General features: G+C 40.1%; 1 protein-coding gene across 12 annotated transcripts in view; it reads left to right on the forward strand.

Annotated features, from left to right (window-relative positions):
- The window catches only part of LOC126187508 (condensin-2 complex subunit G2-like), a 275551-nt gene that overhangs the window by 197992 nt on the left and 51334 nt on the right, over nucleotides 1-26225 (forward strand). For all 12 annotated transcript variants that reach the window (XM_049928641.1, XM_049928640.1, XM_049928639.1 and 9 more), the window contains exons 17-21: nucleotides 4777-4985; nucleotides 10770-10957; nucleotides 11154-11297; nucleotides 11389-11532; nucleotides 21372-21538. In XM_049928641.1, the coding sequence (XP_049784598.1) occupies nucleotides 4777-4985; nucleotides 10770-10957; nucleotides 11154-11297; nucleotides 11389-11532; nucleotides 21372-21538 (852 nt within the window). The remainder of the gene's footprint in view (nucleotides 1-4776; nucleotides 4986-10769; nucleotides 10958-11153; nucleotides 11298-11388; nucleotides 11533-21371; nucleotides 21539-26225) is intronic.

Below are 26225 nucleotides of genomic sequence, written 5' to 3' on the forward strand. Positions count from 1 at the left end.
TTCGGGTGGCAATGCAACCACGCAACGAATGCTGAGTGGCCTGAATACAGGTGGGTTTCGTATTATAGTAATTGGGAAATTCAGAACTTTGGACCACTTTACAACTGATCATGAAGAGCAGTATTATGTACAACTGATCATGAAGAGGAATATTATACGGCCCTGACTGTTGGTACAAGAGAATGTACTTACAAAAATAATAAAAATAAAAGTGAGTTTGCAATTGTATAACACTGGCAGTATTTTGCTTGCCGTGTTGTTCCCTGTAAAGTTATGATGATATTTAAACTTTGATATGAAAAGAGAGGCAAAAACAAATAGTCTCTACAGCGTGGAGTAAATGTGTGGAATAAATTTTTCTTTCACGTGTAGCTTTAATCAGATTTTATTATATGTAACAATTCCATCGACCTTGCAATGGCTGTATTTCCCAGTAACATATATCACAAACAAAACAAAGTTTTCCCCCTTATTTAATTATTTTGGTTCACTGAAGACACGATAAAATTTATATCTGGTACAACAAATTGGTACACAGACAGACCAGAAAGCTGTGCAGGTTTTTGTCACCCAAGTTGCCACATAATCGTGACTTATTTAATGTAGAACCATGGAACTCATGGACAGTTGTGACATAAAATAATTTGCCTCTGAAGTGGGGATTACATTCCAGATTGATTAGTTTCCTCTAACATACCCAGGGGCACTATCAACTGAAATGGCAGATGGTCTCTGAAGTAGCTCAAAAATAGATGCGAGATTGACAGTGCCTTGAAAAGTCTAGACAATTGTTCCTGTATTTCTTCCAACACTGCAACGAATTCTAAAAAATTCACATTTTTTTTTAATACCAGAGAACTTAGGGAAATGAATGATATTCTTTGTAAGAAGCCATCCCTTCTACAGTGTGTTTTTATTTTTAAATGCATCCACTCTTGCCACCAAATCAGAAAGAAGTTGCTTCTCATCTTGCAACATCTCACTAAGTCTGCTCAGGTGAGCAGTCAAGTTTTCTGAAACTGTGAGGTTTGCAGTCCATTTGGGATCTTCTAATTTTGGTCAGAGCTTTCCTTCTTCTTTCAGAAGTTCAACAATGGAGGGTCTTAAATTAAAAAATCAATCCAGGCATGCCCCATCAACTTAATCAACATACATCACAGTAATATATGTTTCCACACTCTTTGTGTAATTCCATCTAAAACTGTTGAAGCAGATAGTTAATAAACTGTACAACTTAAGAAAATCTGCTATTCGTACCACCAGTTGAATCTCATCTTTCTTACCTGCAAATTTAATCCAAAGTACTTGTTGATGTGACTGTCATACACATCATCTGTTTATCATTGTAATTTTATGCTTGTTCATCACAAACTAAATCTTTAAATTCTGTGTGCATAGTGTTGTAACCATGTAGCATATTTGCAACACCTAGTGATGTGCGACTCCATAATAGGCATTGACAATTCTCATCCTTCTCTTTGAAAAAGAATTGTGGCACCCATTCATTTTTAAAGGCTTGCAAAAAAAGGTCACGAGACTGTCCATTTTCGGTTGCATGTCCCATTTCCTCAGCCCTTGGACCTTTGAACTTCTTTTGTATCATGAATAAGTAGTGAGGGATAACACCACGGCCACTAGTATTCTGTCAAACTGAAGAAAATCATACCAACCGATAAATGCCAGAAGAAACAGTTTTGCTTCACACTGTTGAATGAAATGTGCTGTTCTGAGAAGAACCGACGAAAACTGAGGCATACAAAGTAGTATCGAGTCACACTGAGCCCTGGATTTCACATGTACAGCACATTGTGCATTTTTTGCACTGTAGTTTACACTGACGTACACAGATGGCTCAAAGGTCAATTATCTTTCAGTTAAGGCTACACATAAATGTGGGTTACAAACTATGCTCTCCACCAAATGCATGCAGAACTGACAGCCATATCCAGAGCTCTACAACACTTCAGAACACTTGCTACCTAGAAGTTTATAATGTGCAGTGATTCCTGATGTGGACTACAGCTGATAACACAGAACTATTCACAGAAAATACTTGTCTCCAATAGCCACAATTTAGTATATGGGCTACGCAGAGCGGGAACCTACATCACTTTACTTTGACCACCCAGCCACATAGTCTTACCAGGAAACGAGCTCACTGACAGACTGGATGATGAGGCAGCTACAATGCCTACATTAGAATTGGGAATACCAGGCACTGAGGACACATTGGTGTCATTGTAATATGAATTTCTGGGAAAAGAGAATGAAAAACTATGCACACGCCAGCAAACTGTGAGCAGAGAGACTACTATGAAAATGTGAATTTCACTCCAGGCTTCTCAAAAAGAAGCTATTGTCTTTTGCTGCTTACCCACTGGCCACACCAGCCTCTCACACAGAATCATCCTGCAACAAGCAGACCATCCCCATTTTATCTGTGGAGCACCTCCAACAGTGCCCCATACTCTCGTATTGGCAGTACCTCTTGGGCTGAACGTGGACACTTCATTATCTCAGATACACTGTCTCACAGTGCAACTGCCTGTGCCTGCATTTTATAACAAAATTTAATGCTGGTCACCTCCCATTGGTTCTTGAGGTTGGTGAAGAGGGATTGCCTTTCATTGCAGTTCTAGCCCCAGGAGACCTCCTGTTAAACTTCGTCCCTGAACTAATGCACACAGCTACTTTTTTACCTCTGTCAGTCTATATACATCCAGTGTCTTTTACCCTTCTGACATAAACACACTGGCTTTAAACCCACTCTGCAAGCTACTTTACCCATGACATTGATTGAGGGGAGAGGGTTGTTGTGCCTCTTCGCACTGTTGCTAGACCTGGAGAACTCTGCACTGGCTTGCAGTCCTCTCTCCCTTTTATTTCATGAGGATGGATGGACTGATAATTTCATAGTGAGTACCTTTAAAACAAAATCTTTATCAACACCAGAAAATACTAAATAATACTTGGAAACCTATAAAATTAACGTTTGTAGTTATTATTCGATTCTGTTATTTTTCCATTGATGTATCACAAGTTTATTTCTTTTAACCTCTTTTGTTTCCTTTCAGTTCCCAGCCATCTCACATTGTCAGTGACATTCTGTTTTATGGCACCCCCCCCCCCCCCCCCCCACTTCCCCCCCAATCCCACCCTCCTCCTCCATCAGCATGAGATAAAAAAAAATTCTTGCATTGTCATTATGGTACACTGTACAAGGAAATGAAGAGTAAAGGAAACCCAGTTTTCACCACTAATGTTATTGATGATTTGATGTTAATGCTCAAAGCAGTTAACATCCTAAGAGTTGCATTCAAGTTATAACACATCCGATATTTTTTTCTTCTTCTTAGGCCAGGAAACAGAAACATGTAGTTTGTTTTAAAATATATGTGCATTTCTTCTGAATGCGTGAAGAAATGGCAGCACTGTACAGCACACACATCTCGAGCGGCAGTGGTAAGAGTGAAGATGGTTCATTACTTTAAATGGCAACATTATACTAACAAGAAACTGACTGAAGTTCATCGCCAGTTGAGTGAGAAATGTAATGATGGTGTCATGTATCTGTCTGACATGCATACGTGGATGCAACAGTTCAAACAGGTAGATCATTATTTGTCAATGAACTGGTCTTGCCCCAGTGGTCTGATGACATGATTGAGCGAGTAGACAAAGTTATTTTGGAAGACCGCCAAATGAGTGTGGAATACATCGCCTCTGAAGTTGGCATATCTGTGGGATCTGTGCACATGAACCTGCATGAAGATCTGAAAATGTGAAGAGTGTTCTCCAAATGGGTGCCACAAATGCTGACGGTTGATCTCACAGCTGCATGCATGATGTGTTGCCAGGCAATGCTGATGCTTCATGATAGCATTAATGGGATTTTCTTTCATTGATTGTGACAGTGGATGAGACATGGAGGCTGTTTTTCAATTCTGAAGCAAAGTGCCAGTCAACAGAAGCATGCACACTCAAAAAAACTTTGAGGAAGTTGGAAAAATGATGGTAGCCACATTCTGGGACAGTGATGATATAATCTTTACTCATTGTGTTCCAAAGGGTGCTACTGTGACAGGTACATTCTACCAAAATGTTTTGATGAGTAATCTGCTTCTAGCATTGCATGAAAAAGACCAGAAAAGGCTGCATGTGTGCATGCTCTTTCATTGAGACAATGCACCAGTGCATCAGGCAAATGCTAGCTGCAGTTTTTTTTTTTTTTTTTCCTTGAACAGCACCTTTGAAGTGCTTTCTCATGTTCCCTGTTCACCTGACTGGGTTCCTAGCAACTTTTTGCTGTGTCTGGCGATGAAAGACGCTCTCTGTTGTAGCACATTCACTACCCATGCCACTACTGCATCAGCAATTTTCCAGTGGTCATACCAGACTCCTAAAGAAGTGTTCACAGTAGCCTTGGAGTCATAGTGTCGGCAGTGGGAAAAATGTGAATGGCTGCAGAGAGATTACGTTGAGAAGAGACAAAAGTTTCACAGTTTTCGTATGATTAGTTGTTAGAAAAAAATCGGAAGTGCTATAACTTGACTAGGAAACAATGGTTTTTGGATGTGTCAAGATATTGATTTCAAATAAGGTATGAGCCATTTAAGAAAAGAGGAAGATGGAAATTGTTGATGATTGAATCTATGATTTGAGTGCATCCTTTAATATGTATTGTTATGCAAAACTTAAGTTAGTGTGGAGTTATATTTCTTTAGTTTCTTTTTGTACTTTGTCTATGTAAGCGTAATAGAGCCTCTTTTGTTTCAGGATATTGGTATTGAGTCTCCCAAAAGAATTCCCATTGACAAATGATGACACTGCTGTTGAATGGGTGGTTATTGACTCTGTTGGGCCTCTTTTAGTCAGCTTGTTGAATGAAGTTCTAAAAGTGGGAGCAAATATGATACTCCTTGGACAAGCCTCAGTGAAACTCACATCCAAAGTGATAAGACTATGCAAACTGCTACTTCGCACTGGTAAGCAGCATGATGAAAGGAAATATCTCTCTCTAGAGTATGAGGTGTAACTGTAAAGTAAGGACAAAAAGATTTATACAGAATCATTTATGAGAATTCTTTTATTTCCATTCCTATTGCACTCACTTTGAACTACTTTTGTGTTTTGTTCCACAACTATCCAGGTACTATGCACTTGATGTTATAATCCCACTCTGCAGGCAAAGGAAGGGATGAAAGTTACTTGCAACCAGGAAGGACAGTATAGATGACAAGGAAATTTTTCTCACCCAAATGACTCCATCAGTTCTTGAGCTAACTGCAACTGCTATTCCCACTGGGCTGTGACTGGTGACTTGGCTCATTGACTCACTGTATAATTGACTGGAAGTGACTGGCCTCTGGTCCAAGGCAGCAATCTAAATACTGGTGGCCGAGAGGTCTTTGGTGGTGCATTGTTTGCGAGTCTGTTGTTGGCCTGTATCAATCTTCTAACCTCTTTGCCGCCTGGTGTGCTTGTGACAGCTTATACCAGCACATTTCCACCTCCCTCCCCCCCCCCACCCCAAAAAAAAATATATATATAGGGAGGGAGGCAGTACACTGGACATAGAGATGAGCCGGGAGCCATGGCTGTGGAGGATGGTGTACTCCCATCCGTACCCCACCATCTGCCTTGCAAGGCAACAGGAACATCCTCCTGAAAACTGCTGCCAGGCCACACATCTAGGCCTGACGCATGTGCTGGGGCAATGACGGTGACAGTGATGGTGGGTCCAGGTCCATGGGATTAGTGAGCAGGATGGGGGGACATTGTCCATCTGCTCCTCGTGGGATGCCCTGGTGGCACCATTGGGCAGCTGTGAAGCCTGCATGGTCCTGTCAGACAATGAATCTGAAGGAAACCAGCAGAATCACAGGGCAAATGACATGTGCGGAGTTGGTTCTGGTGGTGGCGCTGCAGAACATTGGGACTTGCAGTCAAATACATAGAAGAGCCAATGCGTTCCTGGATCACGTCTCTTCCCCACTGCCAACAGTTGCCATAAACCCTGAAAAGAACAAGATCGCATGGTGCAAAGTGATACTTGTGGACCATTGGCGGTGCCGGATGCTGTGCTGGATGTAGCAAGTGTAGCAGTGTCCGACGGCATCAAACGCGCTGAAGTTCCGCTGGTGATGGTCTGACTCATGGGTGGAAGCGATAGGAAGTGAGAAAGAGTTTCAGCACCCGTTCCTGTGTGTGGGGGGTGTGAAGCTTGGCTCGCAAACCTTGGATGCAAAATAGGGAGAACAATGCTTGATTGGTGCTTCCTGATGTGGTAGAGTTCATAGGCACCGCAAATGAAAACTTGCTAAAAGAATCTACCACTATGAGCCAACGAGTGTTCCAGAATGCATCTGCAAAGTCAATGCGCACTCATTGTCATGGCGAGTAAGTCTTAGGCAAAGCTTAGGATATTTGTGGTGGAGTGGAGTATGTCGTCATCTGTTCAATGTGAGCATCCAGGCTCTGCCAAGTACAGTGCTGTCACACTGTTTGTTTTGTGCAAACAATTACCCAATCCCCTTAGTGTATCAATTGCAAGACATCCTTTTGCGACACTTTGGGAATAAGCACATGCAATTGTCCTTTGTTATTTTGATCTAGAATCATAACCTGTTGTAGCGAAAGGTTATGCTGATGTGCAAAATATCGACGCACAACTGAGTTCTGGAGACTGTTCAGTGAACGAGGCTAAGACGTGTGAATTTAATGCAACAAAATCTTGAGATATGGGTCTACTTCCATGGCCTGTGCAATTTTTCTATGGTGCAAGGGAAAAGATTCCAACAAATCAGAGCCCTGCACATTTATTTGGTTACAAGATGCAGCAGATTCATCAAAATCAGAGTCTGAGCCAATCGGAAGGCGAGATAGAGTGTCTGCATTGTCATGCTTTGCCGTAGGTGTGTACACATCATCATACTGATACTGTGAAAGCAACTAAGTCCAGCATTGCAATTTTTGAGCAGTGTGTTTAGGAACTGCCTGTGACAGAGGAACGAGAACTGCAAAGGCTTTTGATCTGTCACTAAATAGGACATGCGTCCGTACAGATACTGATGGAATTTGGTCACACCATACACAATACCTCTTTTTCTGTTTGAGAATAATTGCATTGAGTTTGAGTGAGCAACTTTGAGGCAAAAGCAATAGGTCTGTCTTGTGCACCAATTTTGTGCGAAAACGCTGTGCTGATTCCGTAGGAAGAAGCTTGACTTGCAAAAGTACTGACTTCGCGGGATCAAAATGCACTAAACATCAGTCACCAAGCAAGGCATTTTTGAGTTTCTGAAATGCATCTTGACAGTCTTTAGTCCACACAAAAGGTACATTCTTGCGATGCAATGGAGCTGCGATCTGGGTGGCGTTCAGTATGAACCGAATGTAGCACGTCATCTTGCCTAGTACTGACTGCAGTTCAGATACATTGTGATGAACAGGCAGGCCTCAGTTGCAAGCAAATGAGGTTGGAGGGGGAGCACACCCTGACTGCTTATCACATGACCTAAGTACTGTAGTTCAGTTTGAAATAAGTCACACTTTTCGAGATGACACATGAGTCCTGCTTCTGACAACACTTGAAAAAGAGTATGCAAACTGGCAATGTGTTCCTCTGGTATACGACCTGAGACAAGAATATTGTCAAGGTAGTTTGAACAAAACAGCACTTTTATGGTCAGCTGTTCCAAGTAACATTGAAAAATGGTGGGTGCGGAAGCACTGCCAAAGGGCAAATGCAAAAACTTGAACAGTCCTAAGTGTGTATTTACAGCAAACACTTTCTGTGATTCTTCATCCAATGGAATTTACAAGTAGGCATCACACAAATCTGTCTTAGAAAACTAACGTCGTGCACCAAGCCTGCCCATGAGTTCCCCGGGGTGAGGTAAGAATGAGTGTCAACTACTGCCTGTGGGTTGACTGTAGACTTGAAGTCAACATGACTTGAAGTCAACATAAATTTGATTGCGGCCAGAAGGCTCAGGCAGCAAAACTACAGGACTTGCCCACTGATTAGTGTGAATGGGAGCAGGTACACCATTATTTTGCAATTCTTTCAGTTCACTGGCTACTTTGTCTCTTAATGCAATTGGAACAGGGCAGGCCCAAAAAAACTTAGGCTGTGCATTGTATTTCAATGTTACATGTGGTACAAAGTTATTAGCTATTTCCATTCCTTCTGAAAATAGTTCAGGAAATTCTGTAAGCCAGCTAGTGAAACTGTCTTTTGGATCACAAGTGGATATGGAAAGTACATTGTCATGGATGCTAAGTCCAAACAAATCAAAGGCATCCAAACCGACTATGTTCTCACTGTCTCTTGATTGCAACACAGTAAAATTCACTTCCTTGTGAAAGGTATGTAAGTGGCAGGCAAACTACGCTGTCCAAGCACTGGAATTTCCTGTCTGTTGTAAGCAGTAAGGTGCTCGCTGGATTTAGAAAGGCATGGTGAGCCTAAGTGTTCACACGTGGCATGATTTAGCAATGTTACTTAGGCACCTGTGTCTAACTGAAAGTACACACAATGGCCAGCAATGCATAATGAGATGAATAGTTTGTTAGAACATTGTTGCACAGCACTAGGGCGAGAAAGAGGCACAACCTTAGTCTTACTTTTGTCAGAAACTGTTGTTGGTTTGGAAAACACAACATTCACTGCAGGTGCACAGGCCTGTTTTTTCTGAGAGCGGACAAAATTGGCGTTTTTGTGTCATTGCAACAAACTGCTTGGACATGGCCTTTTTTTTTTTCACATGTGTAACACTTTGCGTTACATGATGGACAGTCTTGTCTTTTATGCTGAGCGAAACATTGAGCACAAGACTTCACTAAGTTCACAGGCCTGTTTATCTGTCTATGTGGCTGTCCACATGGCTGTGTATGTGCTCGTTGTTGTGGCTACTTGGGGTGGTCGCGAGCAAGGGGCGACTTGACCCGACAAATTGGGGCCTGGTCAAACTTATCGGCCGCTGTTTCATTCGAATCATACTGCTCTAAGATTTGTAATACTTGAGAAAGTGATGGATCAGAGTACTTTAGGATCTGTTCCTGTATTCTATCTGGGACATTGAATGTTATTGCTTTCCAAATCATTAAGTCATTGTAAAATTTGCCACAACTACACATAAATTTGCACTCCGTGACCATGCTCATTAATTCTGTGTACCTCTGACAGTACATCTGTTCCGGCTTTTTCTGCAAGCAAAAGAACTGATATCTGGTTGGAGCCAGTCGGTTGTTGTGCAGCCGACGTGGCTAGTGCAACCAGAGATTGTTGTACCGTCATTAGTAGGGCAACAATTTGTTGCTTCTGAAACTGAAAAATTTGTATTAGAGCCATCACATTAGCTACCTGCAGCTGAGGTGCAGCTGCAGGGGGTGGAGGGGGTGGGGTAGCCATGGTTTACACAAATACGTTATAGAAAAAAGCAAGCAAAGCTGCTGAAAAGAGAAATTTGATTAGTGCTGCGGCTCCCCTTCTGGAATACATGCAAGAGTACAACAAGAAATTAGCAATGAGAAATAAGCACCCCTGCAAGTTAAAACGCAAGAGAACCAAGCAAAATCTGCACTGAATTATACTTTTTGCCAATTTTTGTGTGTATTTGTTGTCCCTATAGAGCTGTACCACCAAAAACAAGGAGAGGATGATGTTTGGTGGCCGTTATCGTCTTTCTATAATACAAACTGCATGCATGTATTAACTGGGTTCTTTATTCATAAGAATAAGAAAGCTTTTTAACTTAAGCTTGTTGTTGGGGTACAAGCTCTCCATAATAGTCTACATTAGCCCCACTACTGGTGATGTACAAGTCTGTTATGTGCGCTACTCTGGTCGCTATGTGCTGCCTGACTCTGAGCTAAATCCTGGCGGCCAGGAGGGCTTTGGCGGTGTGTTGTTTGTGAGTCTGTCGTTGGCCTCTATCGATCTGCATCCAGCCATCCTCATTTAGGTTTTCTGTGGTTCTCTAAATCGCTTCAGGCAAATACCAGGATGGTTCCTTTGAATGGGCACAGCTGACTTCCTTCCCCATCCCTCATCAATCCAATGGGAGCGATGCCTTGCTGTTTGGTCTCTACCCCCCCACCCCCACCACCACCCCCACCCCCACCCCACAACACCCCACTAAATCAACCAACCAATCATTATCTATCCCCTTCCCCTCCATTTATACAAGGTGGTATTGATAGATGTAACTTATTTAACTTTGCATCTGATTTGTCCATTCATCTTCTGTGGACATGCGGCCACTCATTTGCAGATGAATGTTGGGTGGCATGTAAGTGCAGTGAAGAGGTCATTTTTCTGGCTATTAAAGAAGATCCTGAGTGGGGAAAAGCTACCCATGCTTTTCATTACTATTGTGGTAAAGTCTTCAGGTTTACTTGAATCTTTAATCTACCCTTGTACCTTCAAACTTGATATGGGATTTTTTTAATTTTTTTTTTATTTTTTTATTTTTTTATTTTTATTTTTTATTTTTTATTTTTTGTTAGCTGTAGTAGTAGTTACACAAGTTTCTGCTCTCCTCCATTGTCAATCCTCACCTTTGCTGTTAAAGGATTAGTTGTGTTATTGAAAGTAATGGGCATATTAATATTGCTTTTTTGACTATTGTTTAAAACACTGGTAGGCTACTCTTGCACTAGTAGTGTAAGCATCACAAATTGCTAGTATTCATAAAATTTATGCTATGCTAATATGGCACAACTTAATTCTTATTTTAAATGTTGGTTGATTTGTAACCTTGCAGGTTGTAGGGTAATGTTTGTCTACTCTGCTTGTGGAGTGATGCATCATATTTCCGACTATTATAAGAAGATACTGAGTGGAAAGAACTTATCGATGCTTTTCAATACTGTAGCTAATTTACTGGGGGACTGTGTTGCATCCCTGACAGACCTGGCATTTACAAAAGAAGGCCTGAAATTACATATTGAGGTAATACTTTTGTGTAGCAAAGATAAGTTTCCATTTTTGACATTCCCTAATGTTAACACACACACACACACACACACACACACACACATATATTTAGTTTTACAGAGTAATAGTTCCTGTGGAGATTTTGAAATATTGTATGCTAATAATTGTATTAGCTTGACAGTCCTCTCTGACCATATTTTTTATCTTACAGAATTTTGCTGAAACAAGAACAGCAATGATTAATACACTGATGTTACTGTCAAAAATGTTTGGCGTTTCGAATGATTTGTTTGTTAAAACGTTCAACAAATTTGTTACTGCAATTTTAGTAATAATGAAGAAAGATGCAGGACTGGTAAGGACAAGTGCACCTAATGATGAAATATGTTTAAAGGTGGTTTCTTTTGTTAGTCAATGCTTAAGCATTAATTTGACCATTTTTGCAGCTAGAAAATATAGCAGTCTTGAAGAAGGTACAGGATCTGCCATACGTAGCATCTCAGCTTGTGACATCTTTCTATAACAACAAAATTCTTACAGAAATGATGTTTCAAGCACTTGAGAGGAATATCTCCAGAGAATATCAAGAGGTGAGCCACAGATGACTATGTAATAAATAAGAAAGTAATATTAATCTTCAGAGATAAAATGAGGTTTTCTTATTTGTGTGAAATATTGTCAAATTTGCCTATTAGTAAAATAAATCATGATGTCACTTGTTGTTGTTGGGGTCTTCCCTCTGAAGACTGGTTTGATGCAGCTCTCCATGCTACTCTATCTTGTGCGAGCTTTTTCATCTCCAAATAACTACTGCAACTTACATCTTCTGAATCTGCTTACTATATTCACCTCTTGGTCTCCCGCTATGGTTTTTATCACCCACACTTTCTCCCAAATTGGTGATCCCTTGATGTCTCAGAATGTGTCCTATCAACCGATCACTTCTTGTGGTCAAATTGCGCTGCAAATTCTTTGTATTCCCGACTCTAATCAATACCTCCTCATTAGCTACATGATCGACCCATCTAAGCTTCAGCATTCTTCCATAGCACTAAATTTCAAAAGCTACTTTTCTCTTTTTATCTAATCTGTTTATCATGCGTATTTCACTTCCATACATGGCTACACTCCAGACAGATACCTTCAGAAAAGACTTCGTAACACTTAAATCTGTATTTGATGTTTACAAATTTCTCTTCTTCAGAAGTGCTTTTCTTGTCATTGCCAGAAAATATTTTATATTTTTTTATATTGGCCTTCATCAGTTGTTTTGCTGAGCAAACTACTTTAAGTGTCTCATTTCCTAATCTAATTCTTGTAGCATCACCTGATGATTTAATTCAGTTACATTCTATTTTACTTGTTTTGCTTTTGTTAATGTTCATCTTATATCCTCCTCTCAAGATATTGTCCATTCCGTTCAACTGCTCTCTCAAGTCCCTTGTCTCTGCCAGTATTACAATGCCATTGGCAAACCAAGTTTTTATTTCTTTTTCCTTAACTGTAATTCCTGCTGCAAATTTTTCTTTGGTTCCCTTTACTGCTTGTTCAATGTACATATTGAATAACATCTGGGATGGTTTACAATCCTGTCTCACTCCCTTCCCAACTACTGCTTCCCATTCATGCCCATCTTGTTTCTGTATAAGTTTTAAATAGCAATCCGCTTCCTGTATTTTGCCCCCGCTACCTTCAGAATGTCAAAGAGAGTATTCCAGTCAACACTGTCAGAAGCTTTGTCCAAGTCCACAAATGCTATAAATGTAGGTTTGGCTGTCCTTAACCTATCTTCTAAGATAAGTCGTAGGGTCAGTATTGCTTCACTGTCCCTACATTTCTCTGAAATCCAAACTGATCTTCCCCGAGGTGTGTTTCTGCCAGTTTTTCCATTCTTCTGTAAAGAATTCATGTTAGTATTTTGCAACCATGACTTATTAAACTGACTGTTCAGTAATTTTCATACATGCCAGCAACTGCCTCCTTTGGAATTCTTGAAGTCTGAAGGTATTTCACCAGTCTTGTACATCTTGCACGCCAAATGGAAAAGTATTATCATGGCTGGCTCTTCCAAGGCTATCACTAGTTCTGATGGAATATTGTCCACTCCCGGGGCCTTGTTTTGACTGAGATCAAATCTTTCAGAGCTTCATCAAATTCTTCTTGCGTTATCATATTTCCCATTTCATCTTCATGTATGTCCACTTCTATAATACTGCTTTCAAGTTCACCTCCCTTATGTAGATCCTCTATATAATGTATATACTCGAATGATTTGTGCCCTCGAATAATCTGCGCATCCTAATTTTGAGCGAGGGAAAATAATTTTTTTTCTTCTTTGATTTGTTTTAATGTAATGATGGGTTCAAAATGACATATAATATCAATTGGTTTGAAGAACCATGTCATACTCTTCACATGCTGTTGTACAGGTTGATGAATCATTAAAATGCAACCGATTCAGCAGCATACAGCTGGCTGGCCAGCGGGCCTGCCATCTGGCCCATTAGGTGGCCGGGTTACGTTAACCCCGCCAGCTGGGGGGGGGGTCTAGGCCTACCTTAAAAAAAAAAAAAAAAAAAAAAAAAAAAAAAAAAAAAAAAAAAAAAAAAAAAAAAAATGCAAATTAATGCAAATTACCATGTTTAAAAATGTAATATGTGCAATAAAATATTTTAGTCAGTACATATGCTTCCTTACCTCCCTATTCCTCATCACTTTCATTGTCATCACTAGCAGGAGAATAATTGTCATCACCATCTTCCCACAAAGTGTCGTCCTCTGTTGCATCCAGTGGATTTGTGACACTACATTTTTTGAAGGATTTTCCACCAATGGTTGTGGAATGGAGTCCCACGCCTTTCAACCCACTCACAAATCTGGGACAAATCCAGCCATTTGATTTTTCCATTCAATAATTTTCAGTTTTTCTTCAGCAGTGTATGAGAAATAATGAGAACTTGTAGCCATAATTAACAAGTTTAAAAGACGTTGTTAATACTTCACTTCTAATATGTTACTAACGTGTCACAGACTTTGGCCACAACAATGCAATAGTGTAATGGGATCTATTGTTGGAGGCAGATCAGTACCAACCTTGTTTCAAATAATCTGCACACCCCAGTTTTTTGTCCTTAAATTCAGGAAAAACATGCGTGGATTATTTCAGAATATATGGTACTCCTTCCACCTTTCAGCTTTCCTTCTTTGCTTAAGTTTTTTTCCAGATTTGTCATTCAAAAAATATGAGATCGAGTTTTATATTCGCAGATTACTCTATAGCTGCTGAGGTCAACATTTTTACATTGTTTAAGAGATTAATATAAGGGTCACCTTTCATTTAAAGATGAAGCTTTGGCTATTGAGGTTTGATGCAAATTTATTTCGAGCAATCCAGAAGGGTGGGGCTTAACAAACAATGCTTGCATTCAAAGTCAGCTTGAGATTTCCCAGTAAGCCGAAGCGCTCAGTACGGTATTGACCTTGCTCAATCAATCACGTGACATTTGACTGTTGGTGCTAGTGCAGTTTGACTCTTGGTGCTAGTGTAGGGATATGTGAGAAACTATGTGCAAACAACTACAACAGTCATACTCTGCGTAAAAATTGGCAGTTTTATGAAACAACTGAGGAAATAACATTAATTTCTAACTGGCAAACTTTTGCTGTATTTGAACAGGTTTGGAATAAAAGTTCTCACCTTTTGTGTGTTTAGTAAAACGTGCATGTATTCATATAATAGAGGGAAACATTCCACGTGGGGAAAATATATCTAAAAACAGTGAAGCTGTAACTTACTAAACGAAAGCGTTGGTATGTTGATAGAGACAATATAAACAATAAAAAAACACACAAACATACACACAAATTTCAAGCTTTCACAACCCAAGGTTGCTTCATCAGGAAAGAAGGAAGGAGAGGGAAAGACGAAAGGATTTGGGTTTTACGGGAGAGGGTAAGGAGTCATTCCAATCCCAGGAGGTGGCGCAATGGTTAGCACACTGGACTCGCATTCGGGAGGATGACGGTTCAATCCCGTCTCCAGCCATCCTGATTTAGGTTTTCCGTGATTTCCCTAAATCGTTTCAGGCAAATGCCGGGATGGTTCCTTTGAAAGGGCACGGCCGATTTCCTTCCCCATCATTCCCTAACCCGAGCTTGCGCTCCGTCTCTAATGACCTCGTTGTCAACGGGACGTTAAACACTAACCTCCTCCTCCTTAAAATAACCCTTTCCTGTAAGGTAAACCCACAGAAACATCATCATCATCTTGTTTTTGTTCTGCCCACAGCTCTCCACATTAATAGTTTATTTTTACAACTAAGTGTTGAAGTAAAAGCTTTGTGCACATAGCAAGCAGTTTCATTCCCACCCCTGCCACATAGGACATCATGTCAGAGAAACATGTGACCGGTTTGATTATCACCAACTTGAATGCAAAAGTTGTAATTTGAGAGCTGTCGTAAATAGTGCATTTCACTGTGCCTTAATGAAGGAAGAGAAATCACTTTTTGCAAATCCATTGCAGCTGTACATACTTCAAAGTTAGGCCCTTATGACTCTCGATTGTGTCAGCTTTCATGGAATCCGTAGCTTTCTTTGCTTTTTGGTGATGGCGTTCTAGCTGCAGTTTGTTGTCTTTATTATTGGGATCACACCTCAGTTTGGCTTTAAGAAGGTCACATGTAGAACAAGTGTCACTTGGCAAATGATGAAATTTTAGCTTGGGGAGTTTGTCTTTAAAGACTTTCGCATAGAAGCATTATGTAATGTTAAGTGTCTTCATGTTGCCTTTGAAATTCCTTAAATAAATGATAAACAGTCAGGTCTTCACTTAAGTATTGTGTGTCACCCGATTTTTCCCTTGAATAGTGGCTTTCTTGTCTTGGTGTGGTGTTAATATGAGCAACAACCAGCTTTTCATCTTCTGTATATTTCTGGTGTATTGTCTTATTTCCTCGCTTTTCTTCATATACAATCTCACCACTCTGTATCAATTGTGTTAATGTCTGAACTCTTCTTTTGGTCAAAGCAAGAACCTCAATAAGTGATCCTTTACACACTCTTGCTACATCTCCCTCACCATCAGGCAATGTGTAACACACAGTTATGTTATTCTTCTTGGAGATGACCAGTTGTCCTGCACCTTCCTCAGTAGACAACTGAGCAGTTTCGCTACTATCATTATATGCTTTTGACCTTCACCTCTTTACTTTACAAACATGTATGTGAGACATTGCATAGTTATTTTGCTTCACTGTCTCGTTTAGTGAGTAGAATTCCTTAAACAGCTTAAGTTAATGGTCATATGAAAGGTGCCTGCACTTAAACTGACATTTACAGGAGACCTGAAAGAGTGAAGCAGTGTATATTATATGTTTAAATCAACATGCCTAGGTATTTGCAGGTAAGTAAATAATTTCATTCAAGTAGTTAACTATAACCTCATAATCAAAAAGATGATTTTTGTCCACACGAAATTCGTTTCAATAACAAATTAAATGCATTAAAATACTAGAACATAACTTATTCAGATTCCAACCCTTGTAATTAAAATTAAAACAGCAATCAAGGCCTACCTGGTGCTTGGGAACCTCTTTAGCTGGAACCACAGTGCTGTCTTTTCGAGTATATTCCATTCCTTCGCTGTGTAATTTCTTCCTTTCAGTTTGAACACTACCTTCACCTCTCTTCCTCTGTTTTGGTGTAGTTATCCTTTCCATTTTTCAATATTGTGTATCATGTATCTGTAATAATTACTTCAGCAGTGTCCTATTGTTGGAAACAAACCACAGAGCTACTTCAACTGTCAACAATTCACGCAAGTATGCGCCAAGACAATAACAGATAACAGAGGGCGCATGACTTGTTATTTGAACATCGATGTCGGTGTTAGATGTGAGTGCAATCTTGTGACAGCTGTAAATACTGTTTGCACTGTTCTGGTGCTTGTATCAGAATGGATGTTATTGGCATTGGGGTTACTGTGGAATTTCACCTATAACTCAAATTTTCATTTTTTGGTGCTTGACCTGTTGTTTACTTACATGCCAAAACTATATTCTCATTCAACAATTACTTCTCTTTTGAATGCACTGTCTACAAACAAATCTGGGGCATGATGATGGGCACCTGCATGATACCATCCTATGCCATCCTGTGCATGGACCATGTAGGGGAATCCTTTCTAACCACCCAAACCCATCATCTGGTTCAGAGTCATTCATGACATCTTCGTGATCTGGATCGAAAGTGAGGACACCCTATCCACATTCCTCCAGAACCTAAACATCTTCTCTCCGATTCTCTTCACCTGTTCCACCTCAATCCAACAAGCCATCTTCCTCGATGTCGATCTCCATCTGAAAGATGGTTACATCAGTACCACCGGCCATATGAATCCTACTAGCCACCAGCAATACCTCCACTATGCTGCCACCCATTCTGTACTGAGAAGTCCTTTCCATACATCTATGGCTGCCACATCTGTAGTGATGAGCAGTCCCTCCTGAAATTTACAAAGGGTCTCACTGAGGCCTTCACAGACCATAATTACCCTCCCAGTCTTGTACAGAAACAGATCTCCTGCGCCTTATCCCTCCAGTCAGCCCTCACCTCCCATCCCAAAGTCAACCCCCCCCCCCCCCCAATCCAGTCACAGAAGAGCATTCCTCTGGTAACTTGGTACCACCCAGGGCTTGAGGAACTGCATCACATACTCTGCCAGGGTTCCGACTACCTCTCATTGTGCCCTGGAATGAGGAATGTCCTACCCACTATCCTTCTCACCCATCAAACTTACACAATATCTTCACCCATTCATTCATAAACCCATGCTCTCAACCCCTTGCCTCATGGCTCCTATCCCTGTAAGAGACCTATATGCAAGACCTGTCCCATTCATCCTCCCATCACCACCTACTCCAGTCCAGTCACAAGCTTTACCTATCCCATCAGAGGCAGGACTACTTGTCAAACTAGCCAATGATCTACAAGCTAAGCTGCAACCACTGTGCTGCACTCTATATTTTCATGACGACTAACAAGCTGTCTGTCCGCAAGAATGGCCACTGACAAACTGTGGCCAAGGAACAGCTGGACCACACAATTGCTGAGCATGCTACCCAATATGATGTTCTTTATTTTAAAGACTGCTTCACAGCCTGTGCCATCGGGATCCTTCCAACCAACACCAAATTTTCAGAATTGTGCAGGGGGGACTCTCCCTGCAATATATTCTACGTTCCCTTAACCCTCCTGACTTCAAACTTTGTTAGTCATTGACCTACACCCACAAACTACTTGATTTGCATGGAATAAGCTGTTTCAGAGATAAAGTCCTTTAACTAAAATAGGCTTGTGCCATTGAAAAACTGTTGATCTAGATAAAATTCACTGCAGATTGATTCAGATAAACGTTTTGCTAAGCTGCTCCTTTTTCGAAAGTTTCACCATCTCTTCAATTCTGAAGAATTAATACAACTTCTTGAGGAAGGAAAGAATGATGTGCTGTAGGCTATAGAGAATGTCACCTTCAGATTTTGTAAAAGTCATCACATTATGTGACACAAAAATGTCCATCTTACTGTCATCTATATCAATACTAATAATAAAGCCATAAAACCCTCATGTCTGTCTGTTTGAACATGCTAATCTCCTAAACTAATATAACAATGAAAATAACCAATTTTTGACAATGTAATGTAGTTGGATAGTAAAAAAAGTCTACTCACCAGCAGAACACACATACAAAAAACTCTTTTAGGTATGCAAGATTCCGTAGCCAGTGGGCTATTCCTAAACCTCTCCAGCCCTTTTCCTTCACTCCTTTTCCTTAGGGTTCAAGTCTTCTGCCAGAAGAAAGCTTGCATACCTAAAACCTTTTTTTATATATGTGGTCTCCTGCTGCCGGTTGGTGAGTAGATTTTTTGGCTATCCAATTACTTTATAATCTCCTAAGCTACTAGACGAGTTTTCATAGTGTTTTACTAGTAATTTGAGCGTAGCTTGGGGTAATGTATAGGCTTTACTTCATCAAAATTGGATCATGGAAACAAATATATCATGATTTAAAGTTTATCTAAAACTATTGCATCTGTCTGTCTGTCTGGACATGCTAATATCCAAAACTACTAGACAAATTTTCGTGGATGACTTGAGCTTAGCATGGGGCAACATATATAATTTAAAGTTTTATTTAACTTCATCTGCTCAGTTTAGTAGTTAGGAAGTTCAGTCATCACCACATAGCACACAAAAGAACCAATAGATGGCACTGTTAGTTTTTTTTAACTCAATGACAGAGGTGTTTTTGGAAATTTACGCCAGCGACAGAATTAAGCGCTGCAATATTATCTTTGTGAATACAAACTAACGGCAAATTTACTTGACTAGAATACCAGGATTTACCAATTTTACATTTGCATTAAAAACAAGGCAGTGTTGCTGTGCTAATTGTGAAAGGTTTTATTTATATTTGACTTCCTTTCCACGGAAGTCTTTTTTGCCTCAAGGCCAGAAGTATTTTCGGAAGTTTATGTCAGTGAGAGAATTAAGCACCACAGTCTTATCCTACAAATACAAACTAGCACTGAATTTACTTGGCTAGAGTATACAGATATACTGATTTCAATTTGTGTGTTAAAAACTTAATGGCACTACTTTGCTTCTTTCAGTAGGTTTTTGTTATATTCTTTGCTAGGTAAAATGAATTTATTAAGTTTGTTTTGTGATGTGGTTGCCTACTCACTACATTTTGCTTTCATTTTGTTTACAAATAAAAATGCCTAGGGAACAGTCTTTCTGAATAAACCAGAATGGCTAAAAGACCTCGACAATGTGGTCTCAATTATACAATGAAGCGAGACTTGCTGCAGCCCGAGAACATCACTTCTCTCCATCATAACAGTACAGAAGTGCAAATGTTGATGGGAAGTGGCACAGGCTAGTGAGTTTTTATACCCCACATCCTGCTTATTCCTGACAGTTTACCATTTCACTTTAAACATGTAAAATTCATGGTGAGTTTATGTTCTGCCGTGACCATAAACAAGGCCAGAGGCTGTGTGTTACAGGTGTGGACCTTAGTGTCAGTTTCTTTTCGCACGGCCAGTTCTCCATGGCTCTCCCCTGTGATAATTAAGCAAATAAGTTCTTCATTCATATTCCCAGTCATAGTACCCCAAACATTGAATACAAAGAAGCTTTATAAGTCAAAAATAAATTCCACACATACAAAGTCCGGGGCACAGCTCTAAACAAATACCCAGGCAATGCTGGGTTTCTAAGCTAGTTATTGCTATGATATTTGCCACTGTGCAATAATGCCACTTCTGAAGAATAGCCAGAAACTTAAAGAGAAATCATAACTGTCAAAAGGAGACCCCAAGAACAAATGCCCCCACATATTCCAGCTAAACAACTGAAACTCTGAAGAGCCACTGGGTAAATAGGGCAGAAACACAGCCAGAAGTCGGGCATTATGCAACAAAGCTGCATGATATGTGGTGAATGTGTTATGGCATCTACATCCCACAGGTAACTGAGTAACACCACTTCTAAATGTGTCTTGTCATTTATAGGGCCTATCTGTACCATAATTACATGTATCTGCAGTACTTTGAAAAACATGGACTGGTGTACATCAAGTTGTCTACAGCACCTGGGGAAAGCTCTGGCACTGTGTCTTTTTTAAGGCACCTGCAGCAACAAAAGGGTCAGCTGAAAATTGCAAAAGAAATTTCATTTGGGGTGATTGAGTGGAGCAGGTGAAGAATTCTTACTCTGTTATGAAATGGGATGAAATCTGGGTAGCCCACCACTTAATGGAGTTGAAAATGCAGGTGATGCTATGGCAGCTGTTTGACTTTTCTTGACGAGAGGCCAATTCCATAGTCATGACATAGTGAAGAGTAACTTCTTCCTTTTCACCATTTTGAAGGAAAACACTTTCAACAAAGGAGGTTAATAGCCAAGTAGGAACGTGTGCCATGAGCATACAGAAGCTTGAAATGCAATGAAGGTCACATGAAACACAGTAGTATACATGTATAGTATTGTAGTATACTTGTGTATATGCCATGTACTTTTCTTGAGTAAGTAGGCATTCATCTGTTGCCCGCATCTCGTGGTCGTGCCGTAGCGTTCTCGCTTCCCGCGCCCGGGTTCCCGGGTTTGATTCCCGGCGGGGTCAGGGATTTTCTCTGCCTTGTGATGGCTGGGTGTTGTGTGCTGTCCTTAGGTTAGTTAGGTTTAAGTAGTTCTAAGTTCTAGGGGACTGATGACCTAAGATGTTAAGTCCCATAGTGCTCAGAGCCATTTGAACCATTCATCTGTTGATGAAATATGTCATAACCTTACACTTTCCAAACACATCTCTTCTTGGGGTAGATATGTATAAAATATACTTTTATTCAATTTCATTATTGTGCAGGATTCTTCAAAGCTACTAGCAGCGTTAGGGTTACTGCTCCTTTTTGTACGCTACCGGAGGTATGTGTCAGTTGAAAGCCTGAAGAGTGCGCTTAACAGTGCAGAGTCTGCAGTAGTCAGTTACCATGCACAGATTTCCAAGGAAGCAGATATGGAAACTGATGATACGTAAGTGAAATTTCATTCTATTAACAATGAACTTGACTCATTTGTGTCCTTGTGTATCTTCTTGGCTTTTATGTTTTTCTATCACCCACCTGAATTCGTTAGTTTGATGGTGTGCTGAAAAGTAATGCTCTGAATTTTTTTATGTGAAAACTCTTAAAGCTTCTTAAATAAAAGAAATCTTATTAACATTCTACATCTTGAATGAGATTTTCACTCTGCAGCAGAGTGTGCGCTGATATGAAACTTGCTGGCAGATTAAAACTGTGTGCCGGACCGAGACTCGAACTCGGGACCTTTGCCTTTCTTGGGCAAGTGCTCTACTATCTGAGCTATCGAAGCGCGACTCACACCCCGTCCTCACAGCTCTACTTCTGGCAGTGCCTCGTCTCCTACCTTCCAATATTTGCAGAAGCTCTTCTGTGAACCGCAGGAGAGCTTCTGTAAAGCTTCTTTACAGAAGCTCTCCTGTGAACTGCAGGAGAGCTTCTGTAAAATTTGGAAGGTAGGAGACGAACCGCAGGAGAGCTTCTGTAAAGTTTAAAAGGTAGGAGATGAGGCACTGGCAGAAGTAGAGCTGTGAGGATGGGGCATGAGTCGTGCTTGGGTAGTTCAGATGGTAGAGCACTTGCCCGCGGAAGGCAAAGGTCCCGAGTTCGAGTCTCGGTCCAGCACACAGTTTTAATCTGCCAGGAAGTTTCATTCTACATCTTTATTCTTCATGTATGCGTATTTATTTCTCAACATAGTCACTCTGGTGAAGAACGTATTTCTCCCAATCGGAGACCAGTTTGTTGATACTGTAGAATGTTTGACTTTGTTGATGATGCCACAACGTCACCTCTGCTTACACCACTTTATCGCTATGAAACTGAAGTCCTCGAAGTTGTTCTTTTAGTTTTGGAAGCAGATGAAAATGGGATGAGACCGAGTTGAGACTGTATGGAGGATGATTAATGACAGTGAACCTAAGGTGTGGGATTGTTGCAAATGCTGGCATTGTCATGCTGAAGGAGAGGGTGCTCCAAGTGTGGACGAACTCTTCAAATTCGAAACTCGAGCATGCAGTTTCTCAAGTACTGACATAGACACGTCTCACACCACCATGTTACACGCTACAATTTGGAGCCCTCACACAACAGAGAGCTGCAAATCGGTAGTCATGAAGAATAAAGATGTAGAATATTAATAATGTTTGTTTCATTTAAAAAGCTTTAAGAGTTTTCACATAAAAAATTCAGAGGAATTACTTTTCCACATGCCCTTGTAGAATTCCAATGTACATCCATGTTATACAGAACTTTCTCTTTTTTTATAATCCAAATAATATAACTGTCTTAATTCAGTGTCCTTTACTGCCTAATTTTTTAAAATTTTTTATTTATTTTTTTCTCACTACGTTTTATGTTGAAAATTCTCTGCCTGATTGTGTACAGCAAAGACTTCACCAAGCAGTCAGTGTGTTAACACACCATGTAAAATTTATTTGAATCGTAACATTGGTCCACAAGTTTGTATGTTTTCAACTTAATTGTGTGGGTTTTCTTTCTACAGTTGGAGAAGTCTGAAATATGTGCAGCATTGCATTCATTTTTTGAGATGAACATAATTACTTATTTAGTTTAAATTAAAAATCCACACTTCAAGAGAATTTCTTGTGAAAGACAATCAAATTTCCAATATAAAACTTATGTGGGTGAGAGTCTGTACAATCATTGTTTTGACATAATACGTAATCTTCAGTTAATGAGTGAGCATATTACCTTCTGGCAAACTGTAACCTTTGGTAGATATGGGATCCTGGAGGGTTGAGTCCTTTTGATTGTAAAATATTAGCAGAGCCGCATATAGTGGCAGCATTAAAGCACTTAAGTTTTGATCTCTAATTATAATTTAAATAGTTAGCAGATCCAACACAGATGGAAATCAGCAGAGAACTGAACTTTAGCTCTAGTCCTGTCAAAGAATACAACCACGCCTTTTAAATTGGGTAGTTAACACATATGTTATCTGTGTCTCGTAATACAGGAATAGGCAAGTGCTCTGTCGTATGTTAGAATGGCTACCTCTTCATTGTTTACATACATATAGACAGAGATAACTTCCAGCCAGTGCAGTGTGAATGGGACTGTTGGGATTGTCTTCCAATTATAGTGTGATCCTTTCAGAATGATACTTTAGTGTCACTGTTAACAGTTCATAAAATGACGTACCAAGAATGATGGTGACCCTCTGGAGTGCATTTAACATGTTACTTCATTTCAAAAGCAATTTACTGTGTAAATTCGGATATCATGTCTAATGTTCCTTGTTTACTGTTGGCATTTCATTCCCCCTCCATCACACTCCAGTCCTGTGATGCTCAGCAACTGCAGTTAATGTTAAGAGGGCTGAAACTATAGACATAAACTGCAGGTTTCAAATTGTCCCAGATAAATCTATTATGTGTACATTTCAATTGTTATCATCATGTTTTTAATCAATCCAAATTGTGACTGGTAGGATACTCTCTTAAAACTAAAGAAATCAGTAAAGTTTCCAGGCCTCACCTTCGACAAGAAACTCGCCTGGATACAACTGAAGCCTCACAAGGCCAGGTCTCTAAAACTTCTAAACAACTTGAAAGTGCCTTAGTAGCATTTCCTGCTGGTAGGCAGATCCTGTCTTTTATTATCTTACAGAGCCATTGCTTGGCCACAGGTGGTTTTTGGCTGTAGGGTGTACGGCTCCTGATGACCTTCCTATCAGAAATTCCTGGACTAAATACACCACAAGGGCTTTAGACTGCTGTCAGAAGCAGTCATGAAGAGTCTTATACCCAGCCTTTTTAGGACCCCAAACAATAGGGTGGAACAACAAACGTATGAAGTCTGGTAAGTGCCACAGTTTCCAGCCTCTAATCCCTTCACCCCATCATCCCCGCCTGACCACCACCATGCCTCAGGTCACACAAATGCTGGGAAGCTGTAATTAGTAACGAAATTGTTACCATGAGGTCAGATTAAGTGTGTTCGCTGCTTGGTAATGCGAGTCAGGCTGTTTGTAAATCTGACGAGGTACAAAAATCGTGAGCAGCATATTTTATTTTCAAACAAACTTTTTATTCATTTTTAGTTTTGTACACTGATGAGTTTAAGCAAGGAGACACAGTTGTCTGCACAGCAGTTCTCATTGAAAGTACCTATAGAATTTAGATTCTGCGCAAGTTTACATGCACTGCGAACCTAAAATCGTAAAGTTGAAGTGTAACACGAGGACCAATTTACTTCTCTTCTCTGATGCCACAAATGCACATCACACCATGCTGAAAATGTGTTCAGCAGATGAAATGGCACAAAACATATTACCATGTGACCTGATACCCTTGCCATTGTAAGTCAGAGAAGCTGACTTGGCAGCAGGGGCTACTTGCAACAAACAATGAAGAAATGTAATAGCATGGGCAAATATGTTGAGTGCTATTATGATATTGTTGCATAGAAATGCCATAAGTAAATGAAAGAATCAGGGCTGAAGGTACAAGCAACAAATGAATACTACAATAAGTTCCTCACGCAGTAGGAAATGGTGAGTTGATTTGCAGCTGTATTCTTAATGTCATTATAAAGCCATTTCTTTCACATACAAAGAAAGAGAGGACTGTACTGTCTGATGCAAACATCACCTTTAACAGGAGGAAAAGTCAAAAGTATCTTGTGGAATAAAAATAACATAATACCGAATTTTAAACGTGGAAAACCCAGGATGAAATAATGACAGTATTATGAAAAGGATAGGTAGCTACTTACCATGTGGTGGAGATGCGAAGTCGCAGATAGGCACAACAAAAAGACTGTCAAACAAGGAAGCTTTTGACAATGTGTGTGTGTGTGTGTTTTTCCATGAATGTATGGTTATACGTTGTCTAATTCCAGTGAAGGCCTTACTTATTTGGCAGTCTTCCCCCCCCCCCCCCCCCCCCCCCCCCCCCTCCCGCCCTCTCTCTTTGTATCTACGGCTCAACATCTCGACTTTTTAGTGAATGGCAATCTATCCTTCTCGTAATATTTTAATAATACACAGGCCTGCATTTTCCAGTTGTATGATGTTTTTGAAGTTATGATGATGGATTCCTGTGTATTTTTGTGCACTGAATCCATGAAGAACTTTTTTTTTCCATCAGGTCAGAATTTTTTTGCAAATCACAGTTTGTCAGAATGTTATACAAATCCTCCCACTCTGTGACACCAGTGAAACAACTGTGATATGTTTTCAGTAGGAATTTAGACTATTTTTTCCCACTGAAAATTATCAAAATGTGTTATGTATAAAAAAATCCAAAATCTAAGATGTACTGAGAAATTTAAATATATAGGAAAGGCTTCCATCTGTTGGCTTATGCTGGAAACAAATAATTGACATCATAAACTGGCAGATGGCAGCACTCTCGTCATTAAATGTATTCTACATCTCAACTGTCAGTGTTGACGCAGTGTCAAGAGGCTGTAAAAAGTCTGCGGATTCGTTTTGTTACATTTGTGGCGAGTTAATGGTGTCAAAGCAAAAAAGACATGTAACATCATTCTATGTGACCAGAATGTTAAATTGAAGTAGATGATTCGGGAATTGAATCAAGTGAAGAAACTGAAGATAACAAAGAGGAGTACGAACCTGGCAATTCTCCATGCCAATCATTTACACAAACTGAACT

The sequence above is a fragment of the Schistocerca cancellata genome, chromosome 5 (genome assembly GCF_023864275.1).
Source record: "Schistocerca cancellata isolate TAMUIC-IGC-003103 chromosome 5, iqSchCanc2.1, whole genome shotgun sequence".
In the NCBI taxonomy this organism is placed as follows: domain Eukaryota; kingdom Metazoa; phylum Arthropoda; class Insecta; order Orthoptera; family Acrididae; genus Schistocerca; species Schistocerca cancellata.